The sequence below is a fragment of the Peromyscus californicus genome, unplaced genomic scaffold (assembly GCF_007827085.1).
Source record: "Peromyscus californicus insignis strain IS unplaced genomic scaffold, ASM782708v3 Scaffold_10__1_contigs__length_136768540, whole genome shotgun sequence".
In the NCBI taxonomy this organism is placed as follows: domain Eukaryota; kingdom Metazoa; phylum Chordata; class Mammalia; order Rodentia; family Cricetidae; genus Peromyscus; species Peromyscus californicus.
Genome location: NW_026294391.1, coordinates 52,805,578 through 52,820,410, shown reverse-complemented (window position 1 = coordinate 52,820,410; position 14,833 = coordinate 52,805,578). Strand labels below are relative to the sequence as shown.

The 14,833-nt window shown below is 38.1% G+C and overlaps 1 protein-coding gene across 4 annotated transcripts in view; it reads right to left on the bottom strand.

Moving 5' to 3' along the window:
• Heph (hephaestin) overlaps nt 1-14,833 on the bottom strand; it is an 88,764-nt gene that overhangs the window by 18,999 nt on the left and 54,932 nt on the right. For all 4 annotated transcript variants that reach the window (XM_052733184.1, XM_052733175.1, XM_052733167.1 and 1 more), the window contains 3 exons: nt 10,736-10,949; nt 9,144-9,283; nt 8,254-8,385 (listed from right to left, as the gene is read on the bottom strand). In XM_052733184.1, coding sequence (XP_052589144.1) covers nt 8,254-8,385; nt 9,144-9,283; nt 10,736-10,949 — 486 coding nt within the window. The remainder of the gene's footprint in view (nt 1-8,253; nt 8,386-9,143; nt 9,284-10,735; nt 10,950-14,833) is intronic.

Genomic DNA, 14,833 nt, shown 5'->3' with positions numbered 1-14,833 from the left:
TGCACAAAGCTCAGGCCTAATCCTGTGGTGATGTAGTCCTGCTGCTGTTTTCAGTAGCTGTGATGTTGTATCATTTGCTTTCCGTGTACATCTTGATTTCCTGCTGTTGCCTCCTAAGTGAAACTGTTTCCATAAGCCCTGTGCTCATCTCCCTCCTCTCCTTTAATACTCTCCAGAAGATTTCAGTCACATACCATGATCTATGGCTTGAAAAATCTTATACTTTAAGCAAGACCTACCTTGTTACTAAGCTCTGAATCCAAGATTGTAATTAAATATTAGGTATCATTTAATACTGTCCTAATAGCAGATAAAAATGGAAATTCTCTATTGGGGGATATACTTCAGTGGTAGAGCATCTTAATATGTATGAAGGCCTAGCTTCAACCTTCAGGACCAAACACAACCTAAAATTGCTATAAATTTAATTCTCTCATTTGAAAGAAATACTTTTTTTTTCCAAATTGTGCCTCCAATGTTTAGAAACAGCATACCTATTCTCCTAGTTGACAAGACTCAAAACTTTAGTTTTCTTTGCCATTTTAACGTTCATCTATGCAACATCCAATGAAGTACCAAGTCTTGTGATTCTATCTCTATAATATATTTTAGGTTCTTTAAGATTTATTTTATTTTAAATTCACATATATGGGGAGTATGTCCACATACTGCTAATGGCCATTTAGACAAGAAGGCACCAAGACATTCTTCGGAGCTGGAGCCACAGATGGTTGTAAGCTGCCTGGTGTGCATTTTAGGAACTGATTTCACATCCTCTGGAAGAGCAACATTTGCTCTTAACCATGGATTCATATCCCTACTCCAGATACTTTCAAGATTCTCAAGTAGCTGCCATCAGAGATTATATAAACAGAGATTATTATAAACAGATTATATAGCAGTTATATATATCTATATCTATATCTATATCTATATATCTCAGTAAACAGATTATAGTAACAGTAACAACGGTTAAAAAAGAGGAGACTATGCAGGAAGCTCCAAGAATGCAAATTTGTTGAGTCACCACCCATAATAGGGTGAGGTTTTCAATGGTTTTTTAAATTATCCATGTTCCTGTAAGTAACCACTGAACCATTAATGCTACTTTAAGCACCCCAATAAACTCACCAGTTCGTGAAGGTAGAGTGGTTCGCTTGACCAATTGTCACTACTCAATCTTTGGTGAATAGACCTCTGTTCATATCTCTCCAGGAAAAGTAAACTAGCTCCTAAGAAGTCCCTCGGCCTCTAACCTTGCCTTTTCCAACCAACTTCCAACTATTCTCTTATTGACCTTCTATAGCAACTTTAATGAGATATGATTTACAAACCATATAATTCACTCATATCTAACTACCCCAGTTTGATCATTGTGTACTTATATGCATATATAGAATTACCACATATAGCCCATAAATATATTCAATTAATTAAAATAAACAACAAATTAAATATTGTACCCCCAAATAATATACTTTCACATAGTTTTATAGCTACTACAATGATCTATTTTATAACAATTCATTACAATGAACAAATCGCTATACTCTTGTCACCCTATAATCTACTCACCACTCCAATGCAACCACAAGCTTGTTTTCTATCTCATCCTGAACATACAAATTGAATCATATGTTTTATTGTCCTTCTCTTACAAGATTATTTCATTGTTATAATATTTTCATGGTCTACACATGCTACTATATATACAGTTGCTTTTTATTGCCAAAGTATATGGCATTTTATGGATATATTACATTTTATTCATTCACTCATCAGTTGATAGATATTTGGGTATTTCTACTTTGAGTGTAATATGAATAACACTGACATTAAGGACTACAGTTGTAGCTCAGTGGTAAAGTACTTTCCTAGCATGCGTGAGACCCTTGGTTTAATTCACAAAACCATAAAAGTGCCACTATCAATTATCATACAGGTTTTTATATGAAGTTATGTTCTCATTAATCTTTGATGTATAACTTAGGATGAAATTATTGAATTATAGAGTAATGCCAATTTTTAACAATTGGAAGAATTGGCAAGCTGATTTGTAAACCAGTGGAATCATCAAACATCACTATGTAGATTCTACTTTCTTAATATTCTCATAAGAACTAGTTATCTATTTTCTTAATTTTGTTTTAGTGAAGGAAATAGGCTATTCTAATGAAATTCTGATATGTTGTTATCTCATGTCTAATGATGTTGAGAATTTTCTCTGGCATTTACTGGTATTTTTAAATACTTTTTGGGAAAATATTTATTTAATCATTTGCTCACTGATTTTTTTGATAAAACAATAAAGAACTCTTAGAATTTAACGAAACAAAAAAAACTGCCCAATTAAAATGAGCAAACTTTTGAACAGACAATTTGCTAAAGATGATATAAAAATATAAATAAGAACATAATTTTCATCATCATCAGCTATCAGGAAAACGAAAACCAATATCAAATATCACAATGATCTTTTTTGTAGCTTAGTGGTAGAATTTTCCCTAACATGCACAAGGACATGGGCTTGACTCCACCATCACTAAGTAAGCGCAATATTATATCACTGGTCACATATGATTTAATAACTTCAAGTAATTCTCATGTTCACTAAAGCTGAAAACTACTGAACTATATATCATCTTGGAACCCATCTCCTCTGGTATTAGACCAGAAGATGCTAAACTGAGCTGATGAAAGCTGCTTGACCCTGAGTATTGTAGTTTTTAAAAATATATTCACACTCTCAGTTATGTCCCAAGTGCTGTTTAAATTTGTAGCCCCGTATCCTGTTCTCCTTGGTGACTCCAAATTTTTACCACATTCTTCAAGTCTTGCCTGTTTTGTACCTCACTCCCCAAGACTCATTTTCACTTGGATTTTACATAATCATAATAATAATGGCATTGCCAAATACTTGTATAGCACTTACTACACATTGAAATCCTGAATTTTCAAAAAGAAACCTTTGTAGATATGAAGTGAAGGTCACAGATAGATGTTAAAATAGCTTTCCAAATGCCACACAGAGGACTCCAGAATTCTGCTCTTACCATCTAGATTAGTAACTTTTCTTGTCCTTGTGACAAACTATCTAATATAAACAACTTAAAGAAAGACAGAAAGATTCATCTTAAGTCATGGTTTCAGTACATCGTGATTAGCAGGGAACAGTAGAGCAAGCAGCTCCCAATATAATATTTAGGAAGTAGAGTGAGGTAATGCCTATACATTTGGCTCCTTACTCAGAAGGCCAGTATATAGGATGTTGCTATCTATGTACAGAATAGGTCTTCCTGCCTTAATTTTTCTGGAAATGCCATCACAGACACCCTTAGAGGGGTATTTCACGAATCTCTACCAACGCTTCAGTTCAACTAAAGTGAGAATCAAAATTACCCTTCACATAGCACGCTGAAGGCTCTCATTTCTTATACTACCACTGCAACTCTAGTACCACATGTGGATTTAGATCCAGCAGTCACTCCAGTCTCTGATGAGGACGTTCTCTTTTTCTGACTTAAGATTACTACTTTGATGAGAGCTCTCAATGCCATTTCTTCTTGTGGATTTCTACATTTAGTTCATCCTCCCACCTGGCTCTGTAACTTCTCCTCTGCTCAGCACTCTTCCCATATAGACCTTGCTCAGTTCTCTCCTTGCTTCTGTCGTTTCCCCCAAGTTGCTGTTTCTCTCAACTTAATCTGGATTCCTTTACAGTTAAGTATTTTGCAGTTCCACCAACATTTACTATCTCAATTTCTTCATTTCATTTTCACTACTTAACCCTCTATCTGTTGCTGGTCCAAATGTGTCCCTTCCAAAATATTATATATTGAAGTCTTAACCCCTATTAGCTCAGACTCTGACCTCATTTAGAAACATGGTCAAATTAGAAACAAGAGGAAATCAGTTTTAAATGAGGTTAGTAGGGCAGGCCTCCAATATTACCCAGTATCCTTATAAAAAGGAGAACTTTAGGTGTAGAGTCACACATAAAAAGAAAATGACCTGAAGGTAGAGTGCCCTGGTTGGTTGTTTGTTTTTGTCAACTTGATACCAGTTAGAGTTATTTGGAAAGAAGAATATCAGTTTAGAAACTGCTTCCATCAGATATAGGCAAGTGTGTATGGCATTTTCTTAATGATTAATGAGGGAGGGCCCAGCTCACTGTGGGTTGTACAACCCTTGGGCAGGTGGTCCTGCCTGAGCATATCAGACAAGCTTATTATGCTGCAAAAGACAGAGATGGATAAGGGGAACTGCACAGGCCTTTGGAGCCCAAAAGATTGTGATCCTATCCCAGACATCAAGCACTGAACTGTTTACAGTGTTGTATTTTGGTTTGGTTCTGGTCTGTTTGTGACTGTGCCCTTGTTCTTCCCTTTTGGAGTAAGAAGGTATGTAACTTACATTTTATTTTATAGGAGCCCACAGCTGAGCAATTTTAGACTTTTACCCTTAGGTAGGTAGGTGGTCCTGGATGGTATAAGAAATCAAGCTGAGCAAGCCATGATGAACAAGCCAGTAATCAGTGTTCCTCCACGGTCTTTTTTTTTTTTTTTTTTTTAAAGATTTATTTATTTATTATGTATACAGCATATATGACTGCAGGCCAGAAGAGGGCACCAGATCTCATTACAAGTGGTTGTGAGCCACCATGTGGTTGCTGGGAATTGAACTCAGGACCTCTGGAAGAGCAGTCAGTGCTCTTAACCTCTGAGCCATCTCTCCAGCCCCTCCTCCACGGTCTTTGCATCACTTCCTGCCTCTTATATTCCTGCTCTGATTTTCCTCAGAGAGGGATTGTGACCTGAGAGATCTAAGATGAAATACACCCCTTTATTCACAGGTCGCTTTTGGTCATAGTGTTTGACACAACAATAGAAAACTAAGGCAGAAACAAAGAAAAGATGGCTATCTATAATCCAAAAAAAGACTGAGGTCTGGAAAAAAAATGCTTTCCCTCACAGCCATTAAAAAAAAGAGGCAATCTTTCCCAGTCCCTCCTTAGTGTAGACCTCTAGTCTCTAGCAACTTGAGACAATTCAGTTTGTGATATTTCCTTGGGCTACTCCTAGAAAGTTAGTACAACTTCCATATGACAAAAATTAGTAAATAATTTGGATTCAGGTATGTCTAACCCATGGCCCACAGGCTGGAGAGGTGAGCAAGAAGTACAATCCTCCCAAAATACATTTTGCCCGGAAAAAAAAGATAGGGTAGCTCAAAAGGAAACAGTTTCTAAGAGCTCAGGAATCGGGTGTTTGATGTGGTGGTTTGAATGCGAATGAGAATGGGCCCCATAGACTCATATATTTGAATACTTGGTCCCCAGTTGGTGGAAGATTAGGAGGTGTAGCCTTGTTGGAGGAGGCAAGTCATCGGGAACTGGCTTTAAGGTTTTAAAAGCCTTTGCTGTACCCAGTTAGCTCTCTCTCTCTCTCTCTCTCTCTCTCTCTCTCTGGAAATATATATATATCTCCAACTTGCAGATAAGGATGTAAGTTCTCAGCTACTGGTTCCTCCGAACCATGCCTGCCTCCCAGCACTGGAGAAGCAGAAGTAGAGAGTTTGAAGCCAACTTGGTTTACGTGCAAATTCCAGGCCAGCCACGGTTACATAGTGAGACTCTCTCAAAAAAAAAAAATCAGAAATAATACCTTGGGATGCATCTAACCAAAGAAGTAAAAAACCTCTATATTAAAAACTTTATAACACTAAAGGAAGAATTAAAGCAAGCTACTATGAAATGAAAATGCCTTCCACAGTTATGGACTGGAAAAATAAATATTGTGAAAATGGTTACAGTACTCAAGGCAATCTACAGATAAAATGCAATCCCCATATAATTCCAATGCTGTTCTTCACAAAACTAATAAATAATCTTAAAATTCATGTGGAAGCACACACACAAAATACCAACAATAAATGCCTTGAATAGCCAAAGCAATCCTGAGCAAAAAGAATAATCCTTGGTTCCGTGTTAAACTGCCCAGGGAGAGTTAGAAAATATCATAGAGCTGGCATAAAGCAGAAACACAAATCATCAGAATAGAGAACCCAGATATAAGCCCATGTATCAAGAGCCATCAGATACCTGAAAATAATTTCAAAATATGCATTTTAGAAAAGGCTCTTCAAAAAATGTTGCTAGTAGAACTGGACAGTCACATGTAGAAGAACAAAATTATAGCCCTGTCATGTCTCACTCAGTACAAAAACCAACCTCAAATTAACCTAAAATCTAAGCCTCAACTGCTGAAATTGTTAGTTGGAATAGTATGAAAAACATCTAAAGGCATAGGTGTATGAAAGGACTTTCTAAAATTAGATTACATTTGCTCAGTAAATAATACCAACAATTGGCAAATAAGAAATTCCCAATCATTGCACGGAAAGGAAACAGTTAAATGAGTAAAATGACAGGGTATAGAATGGAAGAAAATCTCTATGAGTTGAATATCTGATAAGACTAATGTCTAGAATACAAAAAGAACTAAAAAAGAACTAGACCACAAGAAATCAAACAATTCAATTAATAAATGAACTAATGAACAGTTCTCAACAAATGAAGTATAAATAGCTAATAAACAAATAGAAACTGTTCACACTCACTAGTCATCAAAGAACTACAAATTAAAACTACAGTGAGATTCTGTCTCATCCCAGTCCCAAAAGCAGTCATTAAGAAAACATAAAAAGAACCCAAGAACCAGGCAGTGGTGGCACACACCTTTAACCCCAGCACCCGTGATGCAGAGACAGGAGGAGCTCTGTGAGTTCGAGGCCAGACTGGTCTACAGAGCGAGATCCAGGACAGCTAGGGCTGTTACACAGAGAAACCCTGTCTTAAAAAAAAAAGAAAGAAAAGAAAGAAAAAGAAAAGAGAAGAAAACAGAAAAAGAAAGAACTCTTACGCACTTCTGGTTAAAACGTAAACTATTCTAGTTATTATGGAAATCAGCATGGGGGGTCTTCAAGAAAAACTCTCCTGGGTATTTACGGAAAAAATTCCAAGTAAACACATCACAAACATCCTTGCATATAAATATTTTATTACAGATTTATTCTCAGTAGCTAAGTTATAGAAGTGACCTGTGTGTCCAACAGAGGGTAGGACAAGGAAAATGGGGTTTACATAAACAAAGAATCCTTGTCTGCCATAAAGAAGAACAAGGTTATACCATTTGCAGGAAAATGCATAAAACTGGAGAGAATCATATTAATCAAATAAAGCCAGAAATGCAAATATTTATCATTTTTGATCCATATATCATTCTTAGATTTGTATAGAGATACAAAAATCATGTGCATGACCTGAAAGTGTAAGTAAAGGGAAGGATAAGAACGAGGAGAGTAAGGGAGGGAATATGAGGGAAAATGAGCTCAATGTACATTATATACTTACATGAAATTGTCTTTACAAAATACTGTGCCATATGTAATGTATACATACAATAAGAAATTGAAAAAATGATGAAAAATAAATTTTAAAAGGAAAAACTTATAAAGACAACTAGAGAATACCCTAAAACGAATGAAAAAAAAAAAACCAAAACTGATGAGATGTTATATATACATTTATAGCTATAGAACCAACATTAAGCTGGACGAAAGATAAAGGGATGGTTCAGGTATGGTTTGACTATCACCTAACACTTCATGTGTTGAAACTGACTTCATATTGTAAAGTAGTAAAATGGTACAGATTTGATCCAGCTTCTCTGGGGAAGTTACTAGGGTAGAACACTGGAAAAAGAATCCTCTGGTTTTATGAGGAGACTAGACAGGCATACACACGTACATTTTCTGTCTCATCATGTGATGGTTCGCACTGTCTCAAAATTCAAGGTCATTGCTGAATGAGGTTCTCAGACCTTCTACTTGTAGAATTGTGAGCCAAATAAACCCCTCTTATTTATGAAGTATACTGTCTCTGGTATGTCCTTATAGTAATCAAAAGTTACATATTAGTACACATAAACAACCTAACTTACACTGTAAGGAACTTGGAAAGTTACAAAGTAAACCATGTTGTACACAAGGTATTTTTAACTGAAATACAGGAACTACTTGAAATACAAAGGAAAAACCTGCATTAGAACTCCCATTGACCAGTTAATTCCCTCTAGCTTTCATTGAGCTACACTCCCAGACTAAGAATGTTAAGGTGCTTAAAGCAACAAACCAGAAAACTAAAGTAGAAGGACTGAAAAGCCTTTGTCCCTTCACTTAAGTGTTCCAACTCACCAGGCTCAGCAGCCTGTGGCCAGCCAGTACTAGATTCTAGAACTCCATGGGCATGTACAGAATATGGTCGACTGGCATTGTTCTTGAACACCACAGTTAAGATATCACCAACCTCTCCTCTGATAAGTGGACCTGATACATACAAAAGAAGTACAAGTTTCATTAGTAGGGGAGTAAGTGGGAGACATTAAAGAATAAGGCATAACTGCAAGATCCATGGAGCTGAGAACTAACCTTCCCAAGACTAGCATCATTTTCAGATTCAGAAGTCCTAAAATTGGCATTGCAGCATGAGGGTACCCCCAAAACAGAAATATGCTTCCTATTATCCCCACTTTCCTCATCCTGTTTTTCTCTACAAAATAACCAAAAGCTCGAGAGATTCTGAGTTTTGCAGAATCATTGATAGTAAGGACTAAAATCTTGCCATACCCAGCACAGAGAATTGCTGTACTCTCTTCAGAGGCCAGTGGGTCCTGTCTGGTCTAGGATGAGAATAAAGAAACCCTTCGTACAAAACCAGCATATAGCCTTGATGAAACTGAGGTATGGGAGAATTGTGGCTCTGTGTATCATTTTTGTTTTTACTTGCTGGAGTTCCTAAACTCTCCTGCCTCTGGAATCTTTTAAAATCTACTACCTTTAGAGGACGCATGTCTCAAAGGTATGGAAAATCGGAACATTTTGGTTCATGCTACAGCAGATTTCATGTTTATATCATTCCCTTCGGTGCTTATTTTCACAGCCACATTATAAAATAGGGCCATACTTTTAATATTCCACACGGAAAAGCTGAGAATGAGGGATGGGAAAGCCTCCCTGATACAATGTAGCTGTCCTAGAAGCAACCCATCCGTCTAGATGCCAGGATGTAAGTAGAATTCTCTTACCCAGGATTCCCAAGTGCTCCTCTGGTCCAGACCTTGGCTGAGGAGTCGTGAAAGTACCATCAGTGTATTCCCTGAATACAGCTTTCTTATATTTGGAACCCAGGAGCCCATCCTTGTTGCTCAGGAAAACATGACCATAACTAGAAGAATTCAAAGACTGTTATTAGCACCTGACCTTCAACCTTTATTTTCAGTTATGGGGAAATTAATTTAGAACTATTCTCATGTCAAATATGAAAAAATGTAGATCTATCCATTATAATGTCAAATTGTATTACCATGATTGAAAAGAGTAGGTTTCTGAAGCAACGTTTATTATTTTCCCATCATCCAGATAGATATTTGCAGTATGATTAACTGAGCTGAGAATCAAAAGCCTGTGGCTTTGGTTCCAGCCTTAATAGAGTCTTAGATTTGGAATTATTTTAACAAAAGTAGAAGGCACCAAGTGTCAGCTGAGCATCCATAGCTGCTGTTGGAGATCAAAAGTGGGAAGATACAGGATCTTACAGCTTTCTCATTATAGGACACTTAACAGTTGACAGTGTTTATCACTCATTTTAACAGTGAACATTCCAAATAGGTGAGTCTCAGAGGTACAATCACTAGCCCAGAATTGACAGGATTGTGTACAAAGACACTGTCACCCAGAAGGGGCGGCAGGACTGAGAGTTAAGTCCACTGTTCCTACCCTGTCTTCTTCTCTAGTAATGTTTTTTCAGCTATGCAAGATAGATGAAATCAAGGCTGACAGAAAAAAAGTCCCATTTCCTAACTCCCACAGAAAGTCCACACGAAAACTTTACCCTAAACTTATAAACTTCAACCTAAACTTATAAAGGTCAAGAACTGACAAAGAACAGTGAAAGCACCACAAACTACAGAAAACTACAAATACTTTGTAGCTCAATTTGTATTCTTTCCTCCCTCTTTTTAGTAATAGAACCACCTAGGTTTTATTGGGACACATGGCTGTTCACACAGATGTTACATTGTAGCCATATGAATAAGCTTAGGAAACAGAACAGGAGAAAAAAATGATATATACAACTTACAGGTCTATCCTTACAGGCAATGTTGCTTATCCTAACTTGAAAGCTAGGAATAGCCACAACTAAAATAAGCATCTTAGTCCCAGAGATGAAAGTAGGAGATTCGGGCAGCATAGTTCACCTGCCAGACCTGGACTGTTCACATGTAAATAACAGATAAAATTGTAGCCCATTTGAACTACTCTCTTTTGGACTTTTTCTGTTTCCAAGCTTGGTCTGTACCTCAGTAAAGGATCTTGAGGCATTTCATTGCTTGAGTAAACCCCTATGAACTTTAAATCCCACTGTAGGTAAGATTCAGCTAATTAGAAGGGAAGCAAGGCTAAGAGGGCAAGAATGTAGAAGGTCTTTTTCTTCCGCTCAGTAGCTAATGAATATAGAAGAAACAAGGGCTGGACTTCAGCATCCTTCCACTCTAGTCTCATTTCTTTTGGCATCATATTAGGTGGTTATAACCACGCCTTCCTACTTTTAGTTTCAGTCTGTTCACCTGTGAAATGACTTGCTGAATCGGTGGTCTCTCCTTTTCTGAAGCCTTACCTGTCCTTCTCAGATGTGTTATGCCATTCCAGTTCCCAGCTTCTATCAGGGCAATAATCCCATTCCAACTCTTCTGCCATGATGTAATAGACTCTAGAAGCTTGGTAGTGTTGACGTGGGCTGTCTTGACGACCAGAACACTGGGAGACATTGTAAATTGCCCTCATCCCTGCTTCTCTGTGGCTGCCTGCTTGGCAATAGATTTCGAATGTCCCTAAAAGATAATCAGAGAGCAAAATCAGAGTGAAAACACCACTAGAAGCATGTGGGGATTTCTTCCCTTCTCCTAGCTATACTTCAGAGGAAAGATAGTCTAAGAAAAAGCTCTTCTATACATTAAAGTGCATTACAAGTTTGTTGAGACTAATGAGCACAGAAGAGATCCAGTTCCAAAGCCACTGGGTTAAAAATTAAAGTTTTCCAAAAGAATAAGGAACTCCTCTGTTCTTAGATAGTGGGTGACCCTATTTGTTACTTATTAGCTATCTAAGCTTGTATGGGTTTCCAATTCTCTGTATGTTTCAATTATCCCTTCAGTAAATTGAGAATCATTTTTCTTACTTCATTTGGCTGTTTTACAAATAAACATTATATGGATGGTAAGACTACTTAGCAAGTCAAGATATTTGCCCCAGGAGTCTGGCAATCTGAGCTCAATCCTTGAACCCACAGTGGAAGTAGAAAATCCACATCTAAAAGTTGTACTCTGATTTTCCTATGTGTATCATACCATACACACAACCACACTCACCTGTACATATCATATACAAATACATGGCCAATAGTAATTAATCCAGGAAGAAATACAATATATCACTATGTCTAATAAGTGTTCAGTATGTGAAATTATAAGTAAACAGTAAACAATACAGCTCAATAATTATTTGATAGAAATATTGACCTATTTTTTTCCTGTGAAATACTCCCCAAACCTAAAAACCTAATAACAACAACAACCAAACAAACCATATGAATTTAAATAGACATTTGAAAGAAACTGTCTGACCATATAAATGCTTACATGATAGATCTTTTTCTTTTTCTTCCTTTTTTTTTTTTGAGAACTCACTCTGTAAACCAGGCTGGCCTCAAACTCAGAGATCCACCTGCCTCTGCCTCCCAAGTGCTGGGATCAAAGGTGTGTGCCACCATGCCCAGCTTACATGATAGGTCTTTTTGAAGGTGCCATCTTAGGTTTCATACCATGAAATGTTCAGATATATATCTTGGATATCTGTGATGTAGAGCTATATGGACTTGTCTCTAGTCACAGGTTTCTGTATCACAGATTTTAGCTCAGATTATGCTAATCAAATGGAGCTAACTATCTTAGATTTATTATTTTCATTGTTCCCTTACCTTGCTGCCTACTGCCTAGCCTACCACTACAAATATTTCATCAATTGCAAAGCCTCTTATGAACTGTCCCTGAACTATTGATCCAGCCCAATTTTGTACACTCAGTTGTTTTATCAACTAAATCTGTTTCTGACTGCTTTCTTGCATATCTCATTCCTATCTTGTATTTTTTCACGCATGCTGTTATTCCTTTCTAAAATTTCTGTTCTTCCGAGTCTCACACTCTATGTGAGCCCACTCCTTTTCCAAGACCCAATTCAGTTTATCTCCTTTAGAAACCCCTCCCTGATGGTTTGGGCCCTAATTGACACTATACTCTTGGCCTTTCCATTATTGTGTGTTCCGTACTTAAATGGCACGGTAAAAGACTTAAATGTTCTGTATTTAAAATTAGTGCCTTACATTATTTGATAGACATCTTGAAAGAAAAGGTCTTCTCATTTCTTTCCATATCTACTTCTGAAGACTTCTATTTCCATCATTCTCTGTATCTATTCCATCAGTAAATCCTATCACCTCTTCCTTAAAGATCACTCTGTCACTCCATTCTTAGGGTGCAAACTCAGCTTAGCCCTTCCACACCAGCCCTCTCAGTCTTCCCTTCTAGTCTATCTCTATTCATTTGTATCACCTAGTGACCCACAGAAGCCCTCTTTTCCAGTGATCCCACAGTCCACTTGTCTAGGACACAGACAGGGCAACAGCAAACCACAGACTAAAACACCCACCTATCAGAGAGAAGACCAGATATTCACTCTAAGAATCATCTCAAACATCATAATTCTAGATGTCTCAATCCCAGTGCAAAATTGCAACATGAGGCTGGGCGGTGATGGGGCATGCCTCTAATCCCAGCACTCAGGAGGCAGATACCTCTAATCCCAGCACTTGGGAGGCAGAGGTAGGCAGATCTCTGAGTTCAAGGCCAGCCTGGTCTACAGACTGAGTTCCAAGACAGCCAGGGCTACACAGGAAACCTCTGTCTCAGAAAAAAAAAATTGCAAGGGGAACAGCCAGGAAAATATGCCTCCAGCAGAATCCAGCTACCTTACTGCAGAAGGCCCCACAGAATAGAATATAGCTGAAACACAAGTCAAGGACTTCAAAATAGCAATTATGAATATGTTCAAGGACATTAAAGAGGATATGAGTGAATCATTTAATGAAGCCCACGGGGCGGGGGGAAGAGTTGAAGGAAATAATGAAAGCAATACAAGAAATGGTAGTGGAACTTAACAAAATGGAATAATTAAAGGAAACCCAAACTGAAATAAAAACCGGAAATGGAAAACGTAGAGTGACACACAGAAACCTCAGAAGACTCATGAAGAGATTACATGACACAGAAGAGAGACTCTATAACTTTATATCATGTAAAACATCCCTTAGCTTACCGCACTTCAATTCGTGCTTTCTCTCTCTATCTCTATCTTTTTAGATAGTCACCTTATATAGCCAAGGCTGGCCTTGAACTTACTATGTAACAGAAGCTGGGCTCAAATTTGTCATCTTTCTGTCTCCATCTCCACAGTTCTGGGAATACATGCATGCATCACCATGGTTAGCCATACTGACCTTTACTAATGCTTGAACAAGCTATGGTTGTTCTCATTTTAGGGTATTTACAATCACTTAGCACTCTCTGCTCAGAAATCCTTACATTGTTCCTTTTCATACCATTTAGGGTTCAGCTTATGTGTCATATTTTTTCAGAGAGTATTTCTCTTGGACACATTTCTTTAATTAAAATAACATCATCATGATTTTATCATATCACTGCCTTTTGTTTTCTAATCTGTATTAGTATCTCAATTTATTTATGTATATAATCAATCATAAGTTCAAAGCCAGTCTGGGGTACATAGCAAATTTCAACACAGCTGTATAGCAAGATCATGTCTCAAAACACAAAAGTTCACATACACAAAAAGATTGTTATGCATCTTATTTACTCCACTATCACAATCTTAACAGTAAAAAGTGTTCAATTAATAGGGGTTTGATGACTAAATGTATCAGCAAATGGAATGATTTATGCACACTGCCCCAAAGCCAGGCCAGTGAGGTGGCTTAGGAGGTCTGGGCACTTGCTGCCAAGGCTGACAACCTGAGTTGGCTTTTGGACCTCACATGACAGAAGGAGAAAACCAACTCCACAAGTTGTCATCTTACCTCCGTGCAAGTTCTGTGGCACGCAGATCCCCATAAATTAATTAATTCAATTAAAAAATTGAAAAACAATTGTTACACTATGGGTCAGAAACTAGCATTTAAAAAAAAAAGTGGGCCCCCCAGCTCCCATCTTGCTCCGGACTTCCCTTTTGGAACACTGGTGAGTGGCCTTCCTTGCCCCGGAACCCATCCCTGGGCACCAGCCACTCCAGGGAAGACTTGCCCAACTTGGCCCCAGGTTCTGGCCACCGGGCAGGTTCCCTGCTAGCCCCACCGGGAAGGATCCCCTTCTCCAAGACCCCTGGCAGACCCTGCCGTCTCCACGCCCTGCCCCCACGCCCATCCGCCTGAGCCCCAAGCCTCTTCCTGAGACTTAGAGGCCGGCCCGAGCTCCCATCTTGCTCCGGACTTCCCTTTTGGAACACTGGTCTGTCTGAACCAAGTGTGCGGATAAGGCCAAGAACGAACCACAAGGAGATGGGCAGACGTCAAGGCAGAAACACATACAACAAAATGAATATCAATACAGCATCACCAGGCCCTAGCCCTCCTCCAACACCTAGACCT